This window comes from Ceratotherium simum, chromosome 1 (genome assembly GCF_057802395.1).
Source record: "Ceratotherium simum simum isolate JZ-2026a chromosome 1, ASM5780239v1, whole genome shotgun sequence".
NCBI classification, from domain to species: domain Eukaryota; kingdom Metazoa; phylum Chordata; class Mammalia; order Perissodactyla; family Rhinocerotidae; genus Ceratotherium; species Ceratotherium simum.
The window spans coordinates 86,599,170-86,622,767 of NC_141900.1; the positions used below are offsets into that span (position 1 = coordinate 86,599,170).

At 45.2% G+C, this 23,598-nt stretch overlaps 1 protein-coding gene across 1 annotated transcript in view; it reads right to left on the reverse strand.

Moving 5' to 3' along the window:
- COPG2 (coat protein complex I subunit gamma 2) overlaps nucleotides 1-23,598 on the reverse strand; it is a 134,132-nt gene that overhangs the window by 1,151 nt on the left and 109,383 nt on the right. Inside the window, exons 21-23 of the mRNA XM_087430765.1 lie at nucleotides 1,703-1,800; nucleotides 805-943; nucleotides 412-510 (exon numbers count right to left, since the gene is read on the reverse strand). Of these exons, the coding sequence (XP_087286891.1) occupies nucleotides 412-510; nucleotides 805-943; nucleotides 1,703-1,800 (336 nt within the window). The remainder of the gene's footprint in view (nucleotides 1-411; nucleotides 511-804; nucleotides 944-1,702; nucleotides 1,801-23,598) is intronic.

The following is a 23,598-nucleotide window of genomic DNA, read 5'->3' on the forward strand; positions in this document are numbered from 1 at the left end:
CCTTTCTATTAGTTTAGTTTAGCTTTTCTATAGATCTGTGTTTATGGTGGGAATTGAGTCCTACATACAAAATCTAAATAATCTTTTATATTCCCATAATACCAGGTACATAGAAGGTATTCAATAATACTGATTTGGAGTACTCAAAGTGGGGGGCATGGTGGCATTGGTATCTGCAGGAGAGATTTAAGTAAGTGTTTTAGGCCAAATGTACATCTTAAAAGAACAACCTCAGACAAACATGCAAATTAATTAAACATCTAAAACAAATTATTCATTTTGATGGGGCTTCAAATTGTAACTCATATAATGGGATAATGGGGCAAGAGCAGGGCATGAGGTGTCCACGCACATCCCTTGCTATTAAACTTTGCAACAAAATAAAGGGGAAATCTGATGGAGGTTTCTTACCTGCCAGATAGAGGGAATGGGAATTCTTGTTCTCCGGTACTTTGTCTGACCTCTCACATGGCTGCATGCCCAGAAATGAGATGATGTTGTTGACAGCTTCTGTGTTGAGAAGATTGATGCAACAGTATCAGTAAAGGTCGCATAGGGATCTGCCTCTGCTCTAGTATCTAGTGCTGGGAGCTGGGGGGTGAAAGGGGTTGGTAGTGTGTGGAGGGAAGCTACTGGACCAGAAACTGGTTGCCTCAGTTAGATGATACAGACAGGGTCCTGGCCTTTTAAGTGAAATAGTTTATGAAGTATTTAAAGAAAAATGAGTTCTTTTGGAATAACAAATATGCCTATTAGGTTTTATACTGCTGTCAGGTAATATTCTGATAGCAAAATTATTCTCACCTTCAAGAGTTTTGGTAGAACTGAGGGCAAAGGTCTCCTCTTTCTCAAAGGTATCTCCCACCTCTTCCCAGGCAGCAGCAAAGTTAGGCTTCAGGACCTTCTGAATGTGGTCAGACACAGTCACTTCAAGATCTTCCAGCTAGTGGCGAACAAGGAAACAGGAGTCAGTAAATGAAAGTCCCCTCACTACAGAACAAAGATGGAAGGGACTAATTAATATGGTTTTATCATTCTGTGTCATATCTTTTGAGGGAGCCTAGGAAAAATGTCACTGCCAAACTAGTTTAAGTTCTGTAATCTGGATAAATCTAATGATGTAGGCATTAGCAAAGGAAAGCAAGAAAATAGGACATCTGGCAAGAGCCATATTCAGATCAACATCTGCAGCCCTGGGATACAAAGCAGTCATGTCACACCTAACCACCGAGTTCAGACCATGCAGGGCCTTCTGACCTTAGTCTCCACTAACAGGTTGATATTTTTAAAACTTTTCCCTGCATTCTGTGAAGGCTTTTCAGTCCATGATATGGCTACTTTATAAGCAAACTAAAAGCTGCTGAACAAAAAAACAAACCCCCCCAATACTTTAAATAAAACTGATCTCAATGAAAATCATGTAATTATTTTCATCTCTTAATTATTCCTATTATTAATAGACATAAAAAAGAGTGAGTTTGTTTTAATCAATTATGAAGTTATAAATCTCATTTCTCTTTGGCATGACACACTCCCATTACAGAGGAGGATTAGTCCAGGTCCTCCTCAGTGGTAATATGTTTGAGAAGAATAAAACCCCATAAGTTTGTGTCAGATGTTCCTAGAAAAATGTTCTCTCTGGGCAGAAGTCCCTCAATGGTGCAAGGGTGTCAAAGTGGGTCTCTGTGCAGGTGAGACTCACCACGTACTCATCATCATACCCCTCTTCAGCTGGAACCCCAGTGTCAGGGTCACAGTCCCGGACAGTAAACTTCATGGTGCAGCTAAAGGTGCCTGCAACTGGAGGAGAAAGTAGGCAAGCCTGTGTCAGTGGGTAATGCAAGCACCACGTTTCCATCAGTAACTTAGGAAGCAGCACCTGCACTTGGCACTGTGTTCTATACTACAAAGTGCAACACGCAGACTGTTTTCTAGGGTAGTGGTTCTCAAAAGCAGCCTGTAGGCTGGTCAAAAAGGTAGTTTCACAAAGTATGAGTTTAAAATCTATCCCCTGCTTTGGGTTGGAATAGTACGGGAAAGACGACATGGGCAAAACTCTGTTTTTGTATTGGGATAAAGAAAGCAGCAGGGGAGATGCTTTTGGGGGCTTTTTGCCATGACTGTCAAAAGGGTCTACGTGTTGAAAGATGTAAGAACCACTACCTTAGGAGCTGAAAAAGCATAAAATACCCGTGGTAAAAAGCACACAGATCATTAAATTAACACCGACCAAGTACATCAGAGTATCAATATTATCTTCAGATTGTGGATGGACAGTAGTGGGTCCACAGATCACCAGAATGAACTAGCTTTATGTCAACTTTCAACCTGCAGTGAGTGGGTCAGTAATGAAGTTCTAGTATTGGTAAAGTGACTGTCTTAAAATGGAAAAGCAAGTGGGCGCTTAGATGTTTTGAGATGACTGGTAGAAGTAATAAGAAATGGAAGTAAGGGGCTCATTTTTGGAAAGTGAAGTCTTCTATAAAGAAGATAGGATTTTCCAAATTGAAGGAGGGGATTTATTAAGCATGGATGAAGAAAAGGCAGTTAGGGTCTAATCCATGGTCTGGAAAAGGCTTATAGGTACAAAAAATATTGGAAACTGAGGACTTAGAAAGTTATTTGGGAGGTGGGCAAGGACAGGAAAAAACACACTCAGATACAAGGACCATCTGTGACAGGTTAGGTAGTAATACTTTCATCTGCTTTAAACTCCCTCCATCCAAACTTGTAGTAAATATTAGTACATGTTGACATTACATGTAAAGGTATAAACTAATGTGCTAGATCCTTAGATAAAAAGATGACTGAGACATGACCTCTTTCTCCAAGAGCTGGTTAGGAGTTAAATAAGACTGGATGTGTGTGTGTGTGATCTACCTGTATGCCTATGACATTACAACTCAATGCCGTAGGTTCTTTAATGTAAGTTTTAATAGAGGGCTGTGTGGGAGTGCAGGATTAACAGCCTGGGAAAATCTTAAAAAATTTGAAAGGATATAACTGTTTTATTGGATCTCAAAAGATGTGAAAGAGCTTTGGGAAGTAGAGGAAAGGAAAGGAAAGAGGCCAGAAAGGCTATGGGGTAGTTGAAAACAGTAAGCGATTTGCTAATGCACAGGTACTGAGAAGAGAATTTGTTTAGGAATGAAATTGATGTACCATGTATTTCAAATGAAAGAGACTAGATATTTTCTAGCAGCCTCTGGTGAGCCAAGGCAGTCAAGAGACTGAAATGTTAAAGATAATTAAAGCCAGTGATGGGAATCCTATGAAGACTAGGTCTGAATTCAGAGAGCAAATAAATTTAATAGAGTATGTTAAAAATAGATGATGGTAGTGGGGTGACCCATATAGGAAAGAGTATACCTATCAAGACTACAGAATCTATTCAGTGCATTAGGGGTTGATGAAAGAATGATCATGGTTAAATTAAGCTAGGGTTTTCTGCTGGAGGAAGGAGGAAGAAGAAAGAAAAAAGTATAAGTTAACACAAACCCAGAAGGGGTCAGCTGAGGTATTTAAAAAAAAAATAACCCAAAAGGAGAGATAAGGGATTATAGTAGGGACAAAGGTCATGGATCAAATAAGAATGGAGAGACAGGATAGACATTAAGAAATAGAAGATTATATGAACCCCAGTTTGGTTCTGATTAAGCAGGGATGCTACAGGCAAATGAGGAAGAGGAGTAAGGAGAGTCAGGAACAATGGTAGATCACAGACTGGGGCAAACTGGTTGCATTTTATGTATAAGTAAAGACAGAAGACACTTATTTACATATAAGTAAGTGATACAGAGAAACGGATTAAGGAAGCAAATAGCAATGGTATTAGTAGAGACAAGGTTCCTGAAACTTCTGTGGCAAATTTTTAATTAAATAGTTTGGTTGATACAATAAGAGGTTACAGGGAATCTAAGGTGAACTCCAGTAAAAACCATTGGCAGCAATCCATCAGTGTTGCTAGAGAGGATGACTAACATTGGGTGATGAGGAGAGGAGGTGAGAGGGGGCCTTTCCACGGAACAATACTGAATCCATTGCCATAATGAACAGATGAGAGCTTCATGAACAAAGTGAGGCAGATAACCAAAGGGAATAAGAGAAGAATGCCATGCCTGTTCTCAGAAATAAGGCTTGTCTTGTGAGGACTGACTGAAAATGAGAGAGACCACACAAAATTAGAGAAAAGATCGATGTTGGAAGCTAAGTAAGGAGAGAGACGTGTGAATTCGGCTGGGGTAGAGAACATGCAGCATGGCTAATGGCAGAGAGGGAAATTTGGTGGGGTTGCTAGGTCTCAACTGCTGGAGGGGAGACTGACTAAGAAACAGGGTTATAAGGAGATTCCAGAAAGCTTTGTTGTAATAATAATTAAAGAAAAGGATGTAGTCAATGGGGCAAAAATTAGAAAGGGGGTAAAAGGGAGGGATCTGAAACAGGCTAACTGCAGCAGTCCATGCAGGTCTGGACTGAACTGAGAAGGAATGGATGCAGTAGAGCATGGAGGGAATCAAGGAAGATGAAAGCAAGTCGAGCAGTGAGTGCCCAAAATGAGGAGTCTACACCAGGAAAGAGCGTTGAATCCATGGGAATGCTGGACACATGGCAGGAGGGATGCTGAAGATATGGTTTGTCTCTAGGACAAACATTAGGAGAAAAGGAGGAAGGCTACAGAAATGCAACACTGAGGTTGCCCTCAGATGAAAAGGAGTCACTAAGGAATGACAGACATCAACTGAAAGGATAAGACATCATTCTTGGGCCAAAAGTCATGATGTAACAAGAAAGAAAAGAAAGACTGGAGGCAAAGAAGAGGAAGTACTATATAATGGAGGGCCTACAAAGCAGAGCACGTGTGGAATAAAGATCCAGAATGGGGAATCCTGTCAGAGCTCAAAACAGTCTAATTGGTTACATTTGGGGTATAAGACCATATTGCAATGAGAAGTACAAAGAAAGTGTGGGGAGCAAGGACTCGAGTAGGAGGCAGTAGTAGATTATCCCTTGAAGCACCAATTTGGAGTGAAATTGTTAATTAAAGGACTTGGGTGATAAGAAAGTTTATTTATAAGGAAGCTGATTAAGATGAATACTGATAAAAAGCTATTGCTGGCAACTTTAGAGATATTAGGCTTGACTTAGTAGAGGGTGTGAATAGGTGGTTTGTCCAGAGAATAGAATTATTGTATTAGATGGGGGAAGACGATGAGGGAAGTACATCTGAAGAGAAGTTTCTGCATTCATTCGTCCTGAAGAGAGATGGTAAGGTGAAAGGATGACGGCTAGTTAAGACATGGTACGTTATTGCTTAGTGTGCCTGAAAGTTGGCTGCTCTTAGAGGTTACCTTGCCATGTGAGGACCGGCTAAAAGTGACAGACATTTCCTAGGGAGACTTGTATGAAAATATCATGGAGGAGGAGAGAGAGGAGAAGATGGAGTCTAGAAGCTAAGAATGCAGAGACGACAGAGGATTTAAGCTGGGGTGCAGAAAATAAGGTGTGAGTAGGGAAGGGCATTAAAGAGGGCCAAATGAGGAACACTGGAAAATGGCAGAGTTGCATATTAAGTAGAGAGATGTGAGTTAAGCTAGATTACAACCAAAGGAGAGAGAATGTGAAGAGTAAGTGGGTAAATAGGAATTGGTGTTATGAGGGAGTGCCCTCTGGGAATCTTATTTGAAGCAAGTGTGACCAAGAGAGTAAAAAGTTAAAGAGTCTAAATGGGATGGATCTGAGTCATGGCAGTGGCAGGAATCCTATGAAGGTCTGGATTGAACTGAGAGTGCAACTGTATTTACCACAGTATAGAGAAAACAAGGAAGATGAAAGAAAAGACTACTGAATCCATGAGAAATGATACAAAGATGGTAGTGAACTGTGTAGGTAACATGGGTGTTTCTCTAGGGTCAATCCAGGAAAAGAGTGGAAGAGCCTGCTGAAGAGATGGAGTTATTTGAAGATTGGCAGGTATTGACAGGAGGGATATGGCACCATACTTGTACCAAAGATCACAATCAAATAAGAAAGGAGAGACTGGAAACTACATAAAGGGAGTACTATATGAAGAGTAGTTGGAGTGGCGTGGGTGGAGAGGGTGAGGAATAGAGTTTCCCAGAATGGGAAATCCTATAAGATCTTATAATGGGTCTATTTGGTCAAATGTTGGGCCTTTTTGCCATACTTTGAAAAGCAGTATAGGGCCGGCCCCATGGCTTGGTGGTTAAGTGAGCGCGCTCCACTGCTGGCGACCCGGGTTCGGATCCCGGGCTCACACCGATGCGCTGCTTCTCTGGCCATGCTGAGGCCGCGTCCCACATACAGCAACTAGAAGGATGTGCAGCTGTGACACACAACTATCTACTGGGGCTTTGGGGGGAAAAAATAAATAAATAAAATCTTTAAAAAAAAAAAAAAAAAAATGAAAAGCAGTATATATAATGGGAGAAGAACAGGGCCTGAAAAGTAATGGGAAATTTTGGTGGGAAGTTTTAATTAGGAGGATTAGAAGGAGTTGGATTAAGGTGAACTCTGATGGAAAGCCAGAGCAGCAACCTTAAAGGCACCAGGATAAATCTCTTCAGTAGTTTGTCTGCAGTATGGATGACTAATACTGGGAGATGAGTGGCCAGAGATCATGTTGGGAACCCAACTCAAGAGTAAAACTTCATTTGTTATTTCCATGTACAGATGGTAGATGAGATTATACTATATGTAGTTGAGATGAGGGAGGGCAAACCACCAAAGGGAGATACAAATGAATATCATGCAAGTACAACATTAAAGTTAATCTTAGAATTTACTCCATCATGTGAAGATTTTCTGAAAGTGAGAAACAGCTACTGGGGAGAGGACCTGGCTAAGGAGAGCTGTTCAGGAGGAGACCAAGGCCATTTGAATGAAATGTAGATGGTAGCCTAATGAAGAAGGGAGGCTGGAGATAAGTTAGTGTATTCTTTAGGGCAAGATAGATAATAAGACAAAAAGGAAGAGGAGAGCAACATTACAGTTGTCCCAGATTAAAAGGTCATTTGAAGAATGGCAGGTATTGACTGGAGGGAGAAGGCCCCATACTTGAGCCAAAAGGCACGAAAGAGGAAGGTTAAAGCCGAGAGGTGCATTGTATAGAGAGAGATTCTGAGTAGGTAGCATGGTGATATGAAAAACCACAAGCAACATAAAGATTCCCAGAATGGGGAATCCTGTCAGATATGAGAATGGGCCTAACTGGTCAAATATTAGCCAGATTTCAGTGAATAGTACATATAATAGGAGATTTAAAAAGGCCTGAAAAGGAACGGTAGACTCACTCGTGATGCCTTGGGGGGACATTTTTAATTAAAGGGCTTGGTCGAGGGGAAAGTTTAGAGCAGTGCTTCATAAAATGTGTTCTATCGGCATTACCTAGGAATTAGTTAGAAATATAAATTCTCCGGCCAGCCTGGTGGCACAAGTGGTTGGGTGCGTGTGCTCTGCTGCAGTGGCCCGGGGTGCGCCGGTTCAGATCCTGGGCGCGCACCGACGCACCACTTGTCAAGCCATGCTGTGGCGGCGTCCCATGTAAAGTGGAGGAAGATGGGCATGGATGTTAGCCCAGGGCCAGTCTTCTTCAGCAAAAAAAGAGGAGGATTGGCAGATGTTAGTTCAGGGCCCATCTTCCTCACAAAAAAAAAAAAAGAAAGAAATATAAATTCTTGAGCCCCACCAGACCCAATGAATCAGAAACCTGGGGTGGGCCCAGCAGTTTGTGTTAACAAGCTGCAGTTTCAGAACCACTGCTTTAGACGAAGGCAGATTAAGAGTAATTCTGATAAAAAGGTCTTTGCTAGCAACCTGTCATATTAGGATTAGCTGAAAATTAGAGAAGCAACTGAGGAGACTTGTACGAGAGGAGAGTAGATAAGGAGAGACTGGAGGCTAAAAAGGAAAGGAGCATATGAATTAGGCTGGGGTGGGGACTTGCAGGATGGTAACATGGCCGAAGGGTAAGGGCGTTAAGGAGTGCAGAGTGAGGAAGACTGGACAGGGGAGGGTGGAAACCTGGGTAGAGTGAGTTTCTGTTAATCCAGATCACACCATTCAGAGAGAGGAAGGAGGGAATGTAGCTAAGTAAGAAGTGAGGTTATAAGAGGGAACTGTTCGGAAAGCTTCGTAGAAGAGGGAGGGTAGAGAGAGGCTATGTGGGATGGACCTATAATTCAGTTTGGAAAGTCTGAACAGTGGACTGAACAGTGCGTGCTGAATATGAGGTGTTTATTTATCCAGAAGAGACCACTGAATTTATGGGAATGATATGTACAAAGTCTCTAAATGAAGGAGGGTTGCTGAATATAAGATAGAGTTTTTATAACGCAAAATAAAAAGGAGTAAAATAGCAAAGTTAAATTTGCTGCCAGATGAGAAGGTATTACTTAATATTGATGTAGAAATTGTCACTGATACTATACTTGGGCCAAAGGTCATGATGGAAAAGGAAGAAGACAGGTTAGAAGCTATCTAAGGGAAAGGCTTGTCTAAAGAGTAGAAAATTGGTTTTGAGATGTGAGAGTGGGGTTCAGGAGTGGAGGAAACCTCAGAAAGAATGTGCATTCATCACTATGAAAGGTTAACATATATGGGGAAATGTCCAAAGGGGAATTGGAAAGAATGTCCTATGAAAAGAACGTTAAAGATATACTCAGAAATTAAGGAAACGTATTAGGATTTGCAGAAAGTGAGAGAAGCAACTGAGGAGACTTGTATGAAAACTAGCAAAGAAGGAGAGAGGAAAAGATGGAGGCTGGAAGCTAATTAAGGAGAGGGGATGTGTGAATTAGGCTAGGGTGCAGAACATGCAGTGTAGAAAAATAACAAATATGGAAGGGCATTTAAAGAGGGCTAAATGAGAACATTAGGAAATGGGAGCTAGAAATTTGTCAGAGGTCTGTATTAACAAGGAGAGAGAGGGAGGTAAAAATGTAGCAAAGTAAGAACTGGAGTATGAGTTTTTGCTGACCAGGATGCTTTGTTGGAAAAATACTGGAAGTAATGGGTGTGGTCAGTATGGCGAAAGGTCAGAAGTAGTCTAAGTGGGATGGACATAAAAGGCAGGCCAGTGGCAAGAATCATATAGAAGTTTATGCTGAACTGAGAGTACAAACGAATGCAGTAAGGAACGCAGGACACAAGGGGAGATGGCAGTGGGTGGAGCAGTGAGTGCCCAACACGAGGGGAATATCTTGAAGAGATAACTGAATCTGTAAGAATGATGTGTATGTAGGTGGTAGCTGACAGAAGGAGGGACACAGAAGATAAGGCAGCATGTTTCTCTAGGGCAAAATAAGGAACAAGGAGGAAAGGAATAGAAGAGCAAAGGGAAGGTTCCTGCAGATGTGAAGGGATGATTTTAAGAATGGCAGATATTGACTGGTGGGTTATGGCACCATACTTAGACCAAGGTTATGATGGAAGAAGGAAGAGAGAGTCTGATGGCTGAGAGAAGGACCATTGTATGAATTAGAGAAGAGTTAAGAGTAAATGGAGAGGCAACAATGCAGAGCAGGTGTATAACCAAGAGACCTAGAATGGAGATCTTGAAATGGGCCTAGGTGGTCAGATTGTTTGGGAAGGCCCAATGGTAATGAGTGGTGTATCTAAGAGAGTTTCAAGGACTTGGATAGGAAGCGGAATTAGAGAGCAGACTAGCCCTTAATGCTATGGGTAGAAATTTTTAATTAAAAACTTGGTTAATAGGAAAGTTTAAGGGAGTTTTATTAAGATGAATTTTCCTAAAAAGACATTGCTAGCAACCTTAAAATACATCAGGATTGACCAATTAGAGAGCCCGGGTAAATGGTTTGTCTATAGAGAAGATTATTTGCATTTCTTGAGGAGTGGTTGGGAATCATGAGGGAAGTAAACTTCAGGAGAAGAATACTGTGTCCATTGCCGTGATATATGGTATAAAAGCATAGAGCATAAAAGAATAAGAAAGAAGAGGAAGGTTTTAATCTGAGTAATGGGAGGATTGCATGAATTAGAGGAGGGATCTCAGTAGTCAGAGTGGCAAAAAGGCAAATAAGTTGTGGATTAAAAAGGCAAATAAGTTGTGGATTAAAGACACCCAGAATGTAGAAATCTGTCAGATCTCAGAAGGGGTCTAACTGGTTTCAGTGTTTGGTGTTGAAGGTTGCAGTGAGTGGGAATATATGATGAGAGAAGTAAACGCCTGCATATGAATAGGAGTCAGAAAGTAAACCAGCTCTTGAAGTCTTGATGGGAAAAAAATTTTTTTAAATATAATTTCTATATATATATTTAAAACTCTTAAAGATAGCATTACATACTACTTATGGATATATAAATATTTTTTAAAATTATAAAAGTATGTATGAGGATAAGTATCAAATTATGTAGTGATTTTACTCTTAAGGAAGAGGTTAATGATTCTGGAGTGGTACAGAGGAAGACTCAATTATATGTGCAGTATTTTATTTCTTGAAAAAAAATCTCAATCAAATACCACATAAAGTTAAGATATGAAGTGGGGTAGTATGTGTACGAATTTTGGGGAGATGGAAAATTTTAATTAAAGGGCTTAGTTAAGAAAGGTTAGGGTGGAAGATTAGGATGAATCAGGTGAATCTTGATAAAAAGCCATTGATAGCAACCTGAAAGACATTCATTTGACCAACTAGAGAGTGTGGGTGGGTGGTTTATCTGGTCAGAGGATGATGTATTTAGTAAGATGTATTTATTTATTTATTTATTTATTTATTTATTTTTTAGATTTTTATTTATTTATTTTTCCCCCAAAGCCCCAGTACATAGTTGTCTGTCATAGCTGCACATCCTTCTAGTTGCTGTATGTGGGATGCGGCCTCAGCATGGCTGGAAGAGTGGTGCCTCGGTGCGCACCCGGGATCCGAACCCGGGCCGCCGGCAGCGGAGAGCACGCACTTAACCGCTAAGCCACGGGGCCGGCCCAAGATGTATTTAATAAGAGGTGGGTGGGTATCATTAAGGAAGTATACCTCAAGATTACATCTCAAGAGAAGAATAATGTATCCATCACTATTATAGAGAGAGAAGCTGAAAATATTATAGATGTTAATATATATGATAGCAAATAATTAAAGGAAATCAGGAAGAACTTGTTCAAGTATGATGTTCAAGTCTGCTCAGAAATTAAAGTATTATGGTAGAACTGGCTGTGAGAAAAACTATTGAGACATGTATTTAAAAAAAGAGAAGGAAAAGGTAGAGAAAAATTGGGCCTGAAATCTAAGTAAGGAGAGGGAGTATAGGATCTAGCTGCGGTGCAGAGCATGTGGTTTTACATAATGTTAAACAAGAAGGGCATTAAAGAGGGCCAGGGTGAGGAACACTGAGAAATATCAGAATTGGAAGTTCAGTGAAGGGTTGTATGTTAAGCCAGATGTCAATCAGTGGAGGAAAGAGAGAAGTGAGAACGTGGCTACACAAGAATTGGAGTGTGGCGTGTTGCTGTCCAGAAAGCTTTGTTGGAGAAAGATTTGAAGCCATCGGTGTAGTCAGTAGAATGGGAGGTTAGAGAGACGTGAAATGTGATGGACTTAAAATGGGCCAGAGCAGGAATCCCAGGAAAGTCCAGACTGAATAGCTGGTAGAAAAAGACTCAGTAAAGAGTGTAGGAAATAAGGAAGACGGAAGAAGATTGAATTGTGAGTGCTGAATATCAAAAGTACACATATCTAGAAGAGATGATTAGATTCACTGAAATGATATAGCAGAAAGAAGAAGGAATGTTGGAGGAAATGTAGGGAGTTTGCAGCAAAAGGAGAATAGGAATAGAAGAGCAATGTTCAAGTTGCTTACAGATGGAATGTTATTTCAATAGTCACAGATATTGATGGGAGAAATGGCTATTGCTGCATACTTAGGCCAAAGGTCATGACAGAATGGCAAGTAAATAAAGGGGCATTGCATGAATTAGAGAGCAGTTTCGAATAGATGTAATGGCAACAAGACACATCAGGTGTGAATGAAAGTAATCAGAGCTGTCAGATTGCAGAACTGTGTATAAAATGGGAGAGGATCCTGGGCCTGCAAGAGAATAGGAGTTGGGCAGGCTGGCTCTTGAACTCTTAGTGGGAAATTTATGACTGAAGTGATTGCTTGGTAGGAAAGGTTAGAAGGAGATGGATTAAGATAAATCCTGATAAGAAGCCATTGGTGGAAACCTTAAAACATCACCATTGACCTTTAAGAAGGTGTGGATTAGATACTTTTTCTGTAGAACAAATGAATGCTATTGGTTGAGGAGTGGTTGAGGATCATAACGAGGTAAACCTCAAGAGAATAATCCTGCATTCATCGATATATTATAGAGTCAGTGGGTGAAAGATATGTAAAATGTTTAAGATCTGGCAGGGCAAATATTCAAAAGGAGTATGGAAGACCTGCCTATTAGTGTGATGTTAAATTTGCCAAGAAGTTAAGGAATCATACTAGGACTGGCTGAAAGTGTGAGAGAAGAAACTGAAAAGACTGGTATGAAAAAAGAGGAAAGGGGAAAGGAGAGTGTATGCTGGCTGGAAAGGGGATGTATGAATCGGGCTGGGTTTGGAATATGCAAGATGCAAAATGGCAAATATTACTGAGACCAGAATGAGGAAGGCAGGTATCATCAGCTATCTACTCATTTTATCAAAATACTTGTTAACATGAAAAGTTTTTATCCATATATCTCCATGTGTTTGGGAAACTTGGTACAGTGAGTTAGCATTCTTGTGCTAGCAAAAACTTTTAGTTTCAAACAAGTCTGTTTGGGATGGTATGTGTTTGCTGTGGTCATACTTCTGCCGATAGGTCATACTTCTACCTATGCTCAAGGTTTTTCAAAGTGTTGTGCATTATTCCCATCACCTTCCCCACAATATGTATGGAACAACTCAAGCAATTCTCCAATCGGTAAGTAAATGTTTCTAAAAATTTTCTTATATATATATATATATTTCATTTAAAAAAATGTATATGTATTTGTTATATTTATCTTGAAAACTTTTCATTATTCCTTGCAGTGTAAAAGGAGAATGCAATTACAGTCTTATAGTATGGGATCATTTTGTACTACATACAAACATGCACACTAATGAGTGAATTATATGTTAAATAATTATGTAGTTGTCCTTTAAAATGATTTATATTATAAGAAATACTTAAAAGTTTTTATAATAGTATTTTTGTAATGGTTGAGAAAATATGTTGGGTTTTTTAAAGGGAGATGGTCGAGGGCTTTTTCAAATTTAAGATATTGCAATATAAGCATTTACTAACAAAAACTGTTATTCAGCATATTTTAAACAAAGGATAATGAAAATTGCTTATACTTACAAAGCAGTGAATCAGGAAGAGAATTGGGTGGTGAGGCACTTCTTAAAGGAAGACAGAGGCGGGGGACAGATAAAGTGATAACTAAAACTGAGACATATGAGGAACAGTATCCAGGAAAGTGTGTTTGCATAAAAAGTGGGGTCGATAGAAAGGTTAGAGACAGGTTCAGTGAAGTGGACCTAAAACAAGGCAAGTTGCAGGGATCCTACTAAGGAATAAATAGAAAACCAAAGTTAATTCAGCAAAATATGTAGGAAAGAAGAAATATGGAAATGGATGGAACAATGAATGTAGAACAAAAAGAGGAACCAAAGAGGAAGGTATCAGTGAGTGTATGAGAATAATACATGTTTGGTATATGGATGGTTAACAAAAGGCAGAATAGAAAAAAAAAAACAAAACAAGAAAATGGGTGGAAAAACAAAATTTACCTTTAGGTGGTAAATGACACTGAAAAACAAGGTTTGGCACTATAATTGTATCTAATGGAACAAGAAAGAATATAGATGATAGAAACCAAGTAAAAAGAGCCCTAGTTGGATTAGACAACATTTCAGAGTAGCTAGAGTAAATAAAGGGTAAAACAACTTCCCAATAAGGAGACCCAGAAACATGAGGGCCATAGAAGTACTGCATAAATCAAGGACATGGATATAGGATTAAAGATGGGCCAAAGGTATTGAAGAAAGTGAAGGCAGGATGGAAATAAGTCAGAAGGCAATTATATGCATTATAATGGAATATTAGAAAAAGGCAAAGTGGAAAAGATAGATTGAGTTGTACATTTAATCCACTTCCAAACAAAGGAGGGGAAATAGTAGCTCAGAAATAGATAAGGAGGAATTCAGTTGACACGGGGGAACGGGTGCCAAGGAGTGGAATTGTAAAGTGCACATCCATATCTAGAAAGGACTTCTAACTTCGTCAGAAAGAGGGTACTGGAGAAATTATGGAATGGGGGCAGGATAAGGCAAGGGGCTTAAATATGGCAGAGAAAAGAGAGAGAGGTACAGATTGGATCTGTGAAAATAGAGTTACACATAGGAATAAGAGAGTCCCTGAGAAAAAACAAAAATGAGATGAAAATGTCCTCAATAATAATGGAAATAAAAGAGGAATAGAGGCAAGGAAAATTGCATGGATTATACCATATACAGAGACAGTGAAAAAATTAAGAGTACAGGAAAGCAATGCACGAGAGGGATGACAGCATAGAGAAGGTAAATTAAGGGGGTGGTGGAGAGAGTCTTGCCAAATTAGCCACGGTATGTACAAGATAGGAGGAAGTATTAATGACAAAATAGAAAATACTGAATGGGAGTAAGAGGGAAATCTGATAAGAAGAAGGGGATTAAGAGTATATGTACCTTTTTATAGGTGAGTTCAAGGAAGGTTCAAGTTTTTGACAAGATCTAGAAGAGAAAAAAATTAAGACTCTTGCAGTGAGAGTGGAGTAGAAGAACAAGTGATGAGAGGAAAAGATTGGAGTCTCTCCTGCAAAATATTAAATATGGAAAAGAATGAGTGCTTCAATGAGTAGACTTTCAAAGTTCTAAAAGCAAAGTAAAGACTAAGCACTTTGAAAACAAGTAAAATTAAAACAGGGAAAGAAGGAGGCATAGAATAGAGAGTTAACTAAAAAGAAATGAAAGTAACATCAAGAATAATGGTTCTTACTGAACAGGCAGGACAAACCTAAGAAAATGAGGTATAACTGTATAAAGTAGACTGGGATTACGGGCATGTCGGGTGTTAGTGAGTGTTCATGGAAGGGAATGCGGTGGTTCCAAGGGGACAGTTCTGGGCTGATGTCAGAGTGGGGCCAATGCTGGAGTTTGAGAAATAAATGTCAGTGGCAACATGGTGGAAGGTGAGAGGCGCCCAGGGGAGAGTGCAGCCCAGGGAGGCAGGCTGGACTTCCACAGCAGTGATTCTTCTCGGGGGTGGGAGGGTGGATTTCACCCGAGGGCGGGCAGCGGGCATGGATCCCAAGGGAGGCCTATCAAAACATCTGAGGGGGAGCAGTGCTCTGCTCAAAACAAAAACAAAACCAAAAACAAACCAAAAAGAAAACACAAAAACACACCCAAAAGATGATGCTGATAGGCTGCCTTGGGGGTCATGCATCCTCGGGTGAGAATCACTGGGTGGAAGGGACAGAGTGGAGAGCTGCGCAGAGACGAGAAGCATGAGCACGTGAGCCCCTGAGTCGGGGTAGATGGAGCCATCAGAGTCAAGACCGTCAGACATGGGGGAAGAGGAGCCAGGACCAGGCAGACAGTGAGCAAATGGAAGTAGCCGACAAGGCACCTGGAATGACGCGGGGTGGGTTGGGAATCACCGACAGCGGGTAGGCAGTGGAGGGCCAAGGTGATGGTCCCGGAACTGAGGATGCACGACACAGAAGGCTGAGAGAGATGGCAGTGGTGACCGAAAGGAAGTTGGGTTGTCAGGAGGTGAAGAGAGAGCAGTGGACAGGATGTCCACGCTGAAGGAAGGGGCAGACGGTAAGGCAGACCACGCTGAAGGAGAACATCTGGGAGAGAGGACGACTGCGAGGGAGGGAGGAAGGAGAGAAGGAGGGACAACGGCAGAACCCAGGGCACTGTGCAGGTGGAGACTGAGTGCGCTGGTGTCGGGTTGGGGTTCACAGGTGTGAGGGCAGAGGCAGGGCATAAGGCAAAAGCGCTGCAGTGAAAGGAAAACTATACGAGATTGGGAGGAAGACGCTCCCCCAGAGCTGTCAGAAGAGCGTGCAGCGAGAGGTCTGATCGAAACATGACTGGTTACAGGGAGTGACGTTCGCGGAGGTTCAGGAGGAAAGCATCGCCTAGGTCTACAGGGACGTGAGCATGGGTTGGTGGGTGGAGCATGCAGATTCAGTACAGTACGTGTGAGGCACAGACGACTAAATTGGGTTGAGCTGTGGGTTCGGGATTGAGAAGGGAGCACACAGCAGAGAAGACTACTGAGTCCAGCTGGAAGAGTCACAGGTGGTAGCTGAAAGAATGTTGCACGGCTCGGGTAGGACAGTTCCTTTCCTGTGTATGCAGCGCAGAGGCGAAGCAGGAGAGACGATGGAACAATACCCAGGAGGTAGGAGGTCAGGTGAACAGTGTCCACGAAGTGGGCGACTATGGTAGAGGCGAGGTGGTCCAACAGGCCAGAAGAGTGAGAAAGGGCAGGCGATGGCGCCTGATAGCTAGGGCAGGAGAGGGTTGCAGAGAGGATCAGGGTCACACTGTGCCAAGAGGGATAGCAAAGAGTCTGAAGGAGGGAAGGGATGTAGAGATGAAGATACTTCGTTCCCACGAGTGGCCCAAGGACGTGAGGAAGCACGCGCAGAAGCAGAGCACAGCCTGGGTAAGAAAATCGAGGAACGCAGGAGAGGTGGGGGGAGAACAGAGGAAGACGAGGTGATGGTAGTGGTGGCCCGCAAAATGTTGGAGACAACCCTGTCAGTGTGGGGCATGGAAAGAGTGTGAGCACTGAGAGCAGTTCACAGGAGGGAGCACACCCCTAAGGAGAAGGGATGACTGAATACAACTACATGACAGGCATCAGGGAGCTCTGACATGAGATGCATGGGCCCTGGAAAAGAGGCTGGGCGCTCTCGCTGGGCCAGCTGGGGAAAGGGAAGCAATGTGTCACGTGAGGAGAGGTCGCGGGAAGAAACGTCAACATGAGACGTTAATGCAGCGTGACAGGAGGGTCCCCTCACCGAGTCAGACAAGGTGAAGAGAGCCAGCCAGGGCAGGATGGAGGGTGGAGGGTGGTGGAAGGGAGACAGGCTGGACACCAACAGAAGCAGCAAAAATAAGAGGGAGGTGGCAGAGTAGGCATGCAGGCAGACCTCAGAGGTCCCAACCGGAGGCCAGTTAGCAGCGTCAGGGCCAGTCGACAGGAGCAGAGGGATGGGGAAAAGGAGGCGTGGATAAGGGGTGGCTAGCAGTGGGCCGGGAACAGCGGCTGCTCCTGCGGCCTTGAATGTAGTGGCAAGGGTAGAACTTTTCGGCCAGGCTCTTTACTACGGATCCGGCGGGGATGGGGTGGGAGTTGGGTTCGGGCTTCGGGTTGGGGTGTGTGTGGAGTTGACAGGTTTGGCCAGGAGGGAAGGGTTGGGATCGAGAGGCATTGGGGTGAGTTGGGAGGGACATGAGCTGAGTTCTAGGTACTAAGAAAACCATCTGTTTTAACTGAGCTTTGGACTAACGGCACGTCCAGGGTGGGGTGGAGGAAGAGCTGTGAATCCCACCCCCGCCCCGGAAGGACACAGGAGAGTAGCTGCAGGAAGGGTGCAAAGCAAAGGTCTGATGGGCAAGAAACAAGGAGGTACCTGAGGACCACGGTGGGGGCGGGGGCTCTGCACGTGGACAGTGTCATGTGTCTCAACTGAGGAGGGGTGACCTAGGCAAAGGGACAATGGCAAGGGCCAAGGAAGACCCGATTTGGACCAAAGATATGGTCACAACGTCTGAGAGTCTTTGAAGGGTGGGGGCTGGAGGGGTGTTGTGGGGAGGGCGCGTGACAAGAACAGTGCTCTAATACAGTCTGGGGATTGGGGCACGTCGGGTGTCAGTGAGTGTTCATGGAAGGGAATGCGGTGGTTCCAAGAGGACAGTGCCGGGCTGATGTCAGAGTGGGGCCAATGCTGGGGTCTTTGAGGAACAAGTGTCAGTGGCAACATGGTGGAAGGCGAGAGGCGCCCAGGGGAGAGTGCAGCCCAGGGAGGCAGGCTGGGCTTCCACAGCAGTGATTCTTCTCGGGGGTGGGGGGGTGATTTCACCCGAGGGCGGGCTGCGGGCATGGACCCCAAGGGAGGCCTATCAATACATCTGAGGGGGAGCAGTGCTCTGCTCAAAACAAAAACAAAACCAAAAACAAACCAAAAAGAAAACACAAAAACACGCCCGAAAGATGATTCTGATAGGCTGCCTTGGGGGTCATGCATCCTCGGGTGAGAATCACTGGGTGGAAGGGGCAGAGTGGAGAGCTGCGCAGAGAGGAGAAGCATGAGCACATGAGCCGCTGAGTCGGTGTAGATGGAGCCATCAGAGTCAAGACTGTCAGACATGGGGGCAGAGGAGCCAGGACCAGGTAGACAGCGAGCAAATGGATGTAGTCGACAAGGCACCTGGAATGACGTGAGGTGGGTTGTGAATCACCGACAGCGGGTAGGCAGTGGAGGGCCAAGGTGATGGTCCCGGAACTGAGGATGCACGACACAGAAGCCTGAGAGAGACGGGAGTAGTGACCTTAAGGAAGGTGGGTTGTGAGGATATGGGCAAAGAGCACTGGGTGAGAGGTCCACAGCAAGGGCGTGGGCAAATGGCAGGTGAGCCAGCACCAAGGAAAACATCTGGGAGAGATGGAGGAAGGAGAGGTGGAGGGACAAGAGCTGAATCCAGGTTACTGTGCAGGTGGAGACTGAGTGTGAGGGTGTCAAGCTGGAGTTCACAGGTCTGAGGGAAGAGAGAGGGCAGAAAGCAAAAGTGCTGTGGTGAAAGGAATGAGGTAGAAGAATCGGAGGAGGAGGCTCCCTGAGAGCAGTGTCTCAAGAATGTGCAACTAGGGGTCTAAATGGAAACATGAAAGGTTAAAGGGAGTGACATTCGCAGAGGCCCAGGAGGAAAGCATATGCTGGGTCCACAGTGACATGAGTGGTTGGTGGGTGGAGTGTGCGGATTCAGTACAGTATATGTGAGGCATTGATGAATGAATTGGGGTGAGCTGAGGGATGGGGATTAAGAAGGGAGCACACAGCAGAGAAGACTACTGAGTCCAGCTGGAAGAGTCACAGATGGTCGCTGAAAGAATGTTGCACGGCTCGGGTAGGACAGTTCCTTTCCTGTGTATGCAGTGCAGAGGCGAAGCAGGAGAGATGATGGAACCAGACCCAGGAGGTAGGAGGTCAGGTGAACAGTGTCCACGAAGTGGGCGAGTACGGTAGAGGAGAGGTGGTCCAACGGGCCAGAAGAGTGAGAAAGGGCAGGCGATGGCACCTGATAGCTAGGGCAGGAGAGGGTTGCAGAGAGGATCAGGGTCACACTGGGCCAAGAGGGATAGCAAAGAGTCTGAAGGAGAGAATGGATGTGGAGGATCTAAGAACTTTGCCCCCTTGATGGGACCAAAAGAGTGAGGAAGAGCATGCAGGAGGAAAATCATATCGTGGTGTAGGTAATCAAGGAACGCAGGAAAGCTGGGAGGAGAACAGAGGATGATGAGGTGCTAGAAATAGTGGCCCATGGAAAATGTTGGGGAGAATCCTGTTAGTCTGGGGCATTGTGAGACATGAAGATCAGAGAGAAGCGTAGAGAAGTCATAACAATCACCAAAATGGTGCAGCCAAAAAGGTAGGGGTCTTAGTGGTGAATGGGAATGGCAGATGGATTCAGTACAGCACGTCAGGGATGAATATGGCAATGAGGGAGCATCAGAGCAGGGCATGAAGAGAGGAGATGTCCAGGAAAAGACACTGAATCCTTCTCATGAATGATAGGTGGTAGAGGAGTGGAAGGGAAGAGAAACGGAAAGGCAGCACAGAAGAAGGGAGAAAAATTCATGGATGTGGGAGGGACTTTGGGTGGGTAAAGGGGGCACCATGGACAAGGGGAAGGCAGCCTAAAGTGCTCTGTATTTTGGGATATCAGCAGATTTCAGGGGCAAGCAGATTTGCATGTGAGGCATTGAGGCCAGACGGTAGAGGCAGAGCAGAGCCAAGACCTCATAGCCAAGGCGTTTGTAGACCTGGAACCCTCGTGAACAAGTGTGGAAAGGGGCCGCAATAACTGTAATGAAACAGACAAGGAGGCAGTGTTGCACGTTAATAGATGTACCATGTATAGAAACGAGTGGCAGGTAACTTTAGGGACTTTGGGATGGACTAATGAGGATGGAGTCCTTTGTGAGTAGCAAGTATACTTAGAAGGGCGAGGAGCAAGCAGCAGTGAAGGCGGAGGTGACATTTCGTGATGATCACCAAATCCCTACTTCTGCTATTACGAGGAGGCTGTAAAGGGTAGAGGTCTAGCATGCTGTGGAGTGACTCCAGACAGGGAAGTACGGTAGGAGGGGGACCTTCAAACCAGTGCGGTGTCATAGGGTTAGTCCTAGAAGATAACATGGGCAGCAAAGGGGCACAGAGGAAGAGAGCAAGGGGTGGGACAGTGAGGGCTTGATGGGTGGGGGGCTCTTTTGGGGGCTTGATTCAACTATAACAGAGAGGGCAAGGCAGAATGGGATGGAGAGCGAGAGGAGGGTCTTAAAATCTGCATGTGAGTGTTGTGAGGGGAACGTGGCCAAGAGGGCCAAGAGGGGATCTAGACCGGGTCCGCTGGGCGGCGGGGAGCACAGGGCTGCAAGGAAGTTAGATGGAAGCAGTGGTGGCAAAGGAAGGAAGCAGAGCAGTAAGTGGTGGGACTGTGTAAAGTCCACTTAGACAGTGGCTGAAATAAAGGGAAGAGAGAAGAGGAAGGAGAGTGAGACAGGGCAAGGCTAGGGAAAAGGGAGCCTCAGGGGAAGGCGGTGGTGGGAGCCAGTGGCAGGACGTGACGAGAGACAGCAGATGGTTCCTGGAGCGAACGTGGTTCAGTGAGAGGATGGAAAGAGTGTGAGTAGTAGACCTGTTCACAGGTGGAGCACACCGCTAAGGAGAAGGGATGACTGAATACAACTAAATGACAGGCATTAGGGAGCTCTGACATGAGATGCATGGGCCCTGGAAAAGAGGCTAGGTGCTCTCACTTGACCAACTAAGGAAAGGGAAGCAATGCGTCACGTGAGGAGAGGTCACGGGAAGAAACGTCAACATGAGATGTTAATGCAGCATGACGGGAGGGTCCCCTCCCGTGAAGGGAGGTGAAGAGAGTGAAGTGAAGGTGAAGAAAGCCACCCAGGAGAGGATGGGGGGTGGATTGTGGTGGGAGGGAGACAGGCTGGACGCCAGCAGGAGGAGCAGAAATAAGAGGGGGTTGGCAGAGTGGGCATCCAGGAAGATCTCACAGGTGCCAACCAGATGGAGGTTAGGACCATCAGAGTCCAGTCAACAGGAGCAGAGGCATGGGGAAGGAGGAGCGAGGAACAGATAAGGAGTGGCTAGCAGTGGGCAGGGAACAGTGGCTGCTCCTGAGGCCTTGAATGTAGTGGCAAGGGTAGAACTTTTCGACCAGGCTCTTTACTACGGATCCGGTGGGGATGGGGTGGGAGTTGGGGATGGGGTAGAGGCCAGGACGGGGTGGGGAGGGGGACTGGGAGGGAGGCTGGACTTCCGGTATGGGAGGCTGGGAGAGGGTGGGAACAGGTATGGGTTGGGTTAGACAGGGTTGGACGGAGGGCAGGTTGGGTTCAATGGGCATTGGGATGGGCATGGGGAGACGTGAGCCAAGCTCCAGGCATGAAAACACTATCTTCTTTAACTGAGCTTGTGGAATGATTACACGTGCAGGGTTGGGTGGGGAAGACGAGTGAATGCCCCCTGAAAGGACAAAGGAGAGTAGCTGCAGGAAAGGTGGAAGGGAAAGGTCTGGTGGGCAGGAAATAAGGAGGGACCTCAGGACCACGGCGGGGGCAGGGGGCTCTGCAGGTGGACAGTGTCATGGATCTCAACTGAGGAGGGGTCACCTAGGCAAAGGGACAATGGCAAGGGCCAAGAAAGACCCGATTTGGACCAAAGGTATGGTCACAATGTCTGAGAGTCATTGAAGGGTGGGGGCTGGTGGGGTGTTGTGGGGAGGGCGTGTGACAAGAACAGTGCTCTAATATAGTCTGGGGTCTGGGGCATGTCGGGTGTCAGTGAGTGTTCAAGGAAGGGAATGCGGTGGTTCCAAGAGGACAGTGCCGGGCTGATGTCGGAGTGGGGCTAATACTGGGGTTTTTGAGGAACAAGTGTCAGTGGCAACCGATGGAAGGTGAGAGGTGCCCAAGGGATGAGTGCAGCCCAGGGAGACAGGCTGGGCTTCCACAGCAGTGATTCTTCTCGGGGGTGGGAGGGTGGATTTCACCCGAGGGCGGGCTGTGGGCATGGACCCTAAGGGAGGCCTATCAAAACATCTGAGGGGGAGCAGTGCTCTGCTCAAAACAAAAACAAAACCAAAAACAAACCAAAAAGAAAACACAAAAACACGCCCGAAAGATGATGCTGATAGGCTGCCTTGGGGGTCATGCATCCTCGGGTGAGAATCACTGGGTGGAACGGGCAGAGTGGAGAGCTGGGCAGAGAGGAGAAGCATGAGCGCATGAGCCCCTGAGTCGGGGTAGATGGAGCCATCAGAGTCAAGACTGTCAGACATGGGGGCAGAGGAGCCAGGACCAGGCAGACAGCGAGCAAATGGATGTAGCCGACAAGGCACCTGGAATGACACGGGGTGGGATGGGAATCACCGACAGTGGCTAGGCAGTGGAAGGCCAAGGTGATGGTCCCAGAATTGAGGATGCATGAGATATAAGGTGAAAGAGGTGGGATGGGTGACCAAAAGGAAGTTGGGTTGTGACGATGTGAGCAGAGAGCACCGTATGGGATGTCCACAGGAAAGGAAGGAACTGATGGAAGGTGAGACCACGCTGAAGGAGAACATCTGGGAGACAGATGACTGCGAGGGAGGGAGGAAGGAGAGAAGGAGGAACAAGGGCAGAACCCAGAGCACTGTGCAGGTGGAGACTGAGTGCGATGGTGTTGGGTTGGAGTTCACAGGCATGAGGGCGGAGGGAGGGCAAAAGGCAAAAGCACTGTGGTGAAAGGAAAACGATAGGCAATTGGGAGGAAGACGCTCCCCAAGAGCTGTCAGAAGAGTGTTCAACAAGGGGTCTGAATCGAACATGAATGGCTACAGGGAGTGACATCTGCGGTGGTCTAGGAGGAAAGCATCGCCTAGGTCCACAGCGATGTGAGTATGGGCTGGTGGTTGGAGTGTGCGGATTCATTACAACGTGTGAGAGGCAAAGACGACTGAATTGAATTGAGCGGTGGGTGGTGCATTAAGAAGGGAGCAGTCAGCAGAGAAAACTACTGAGTCTAGCTGGAAGAGTCACATGGTAGCTGAAAGAATTTCACACAGCTCAGGTAGGACCCTTCCTTTCCTATGTATGCTGTGGAGAAGCGAACAAGGAGAGATGATGGAACCAGACACAGGAGGCAGTAGGTCAGGTGTGCAGTGTCCAAAGGTTGGAAAGTACAGTAGAGGATAGGTGGTCCAATAAGGTAGAAGAGTGAGAAAGGGCAGGTGATGGCTCCTGACAGCTAGGGCAGGA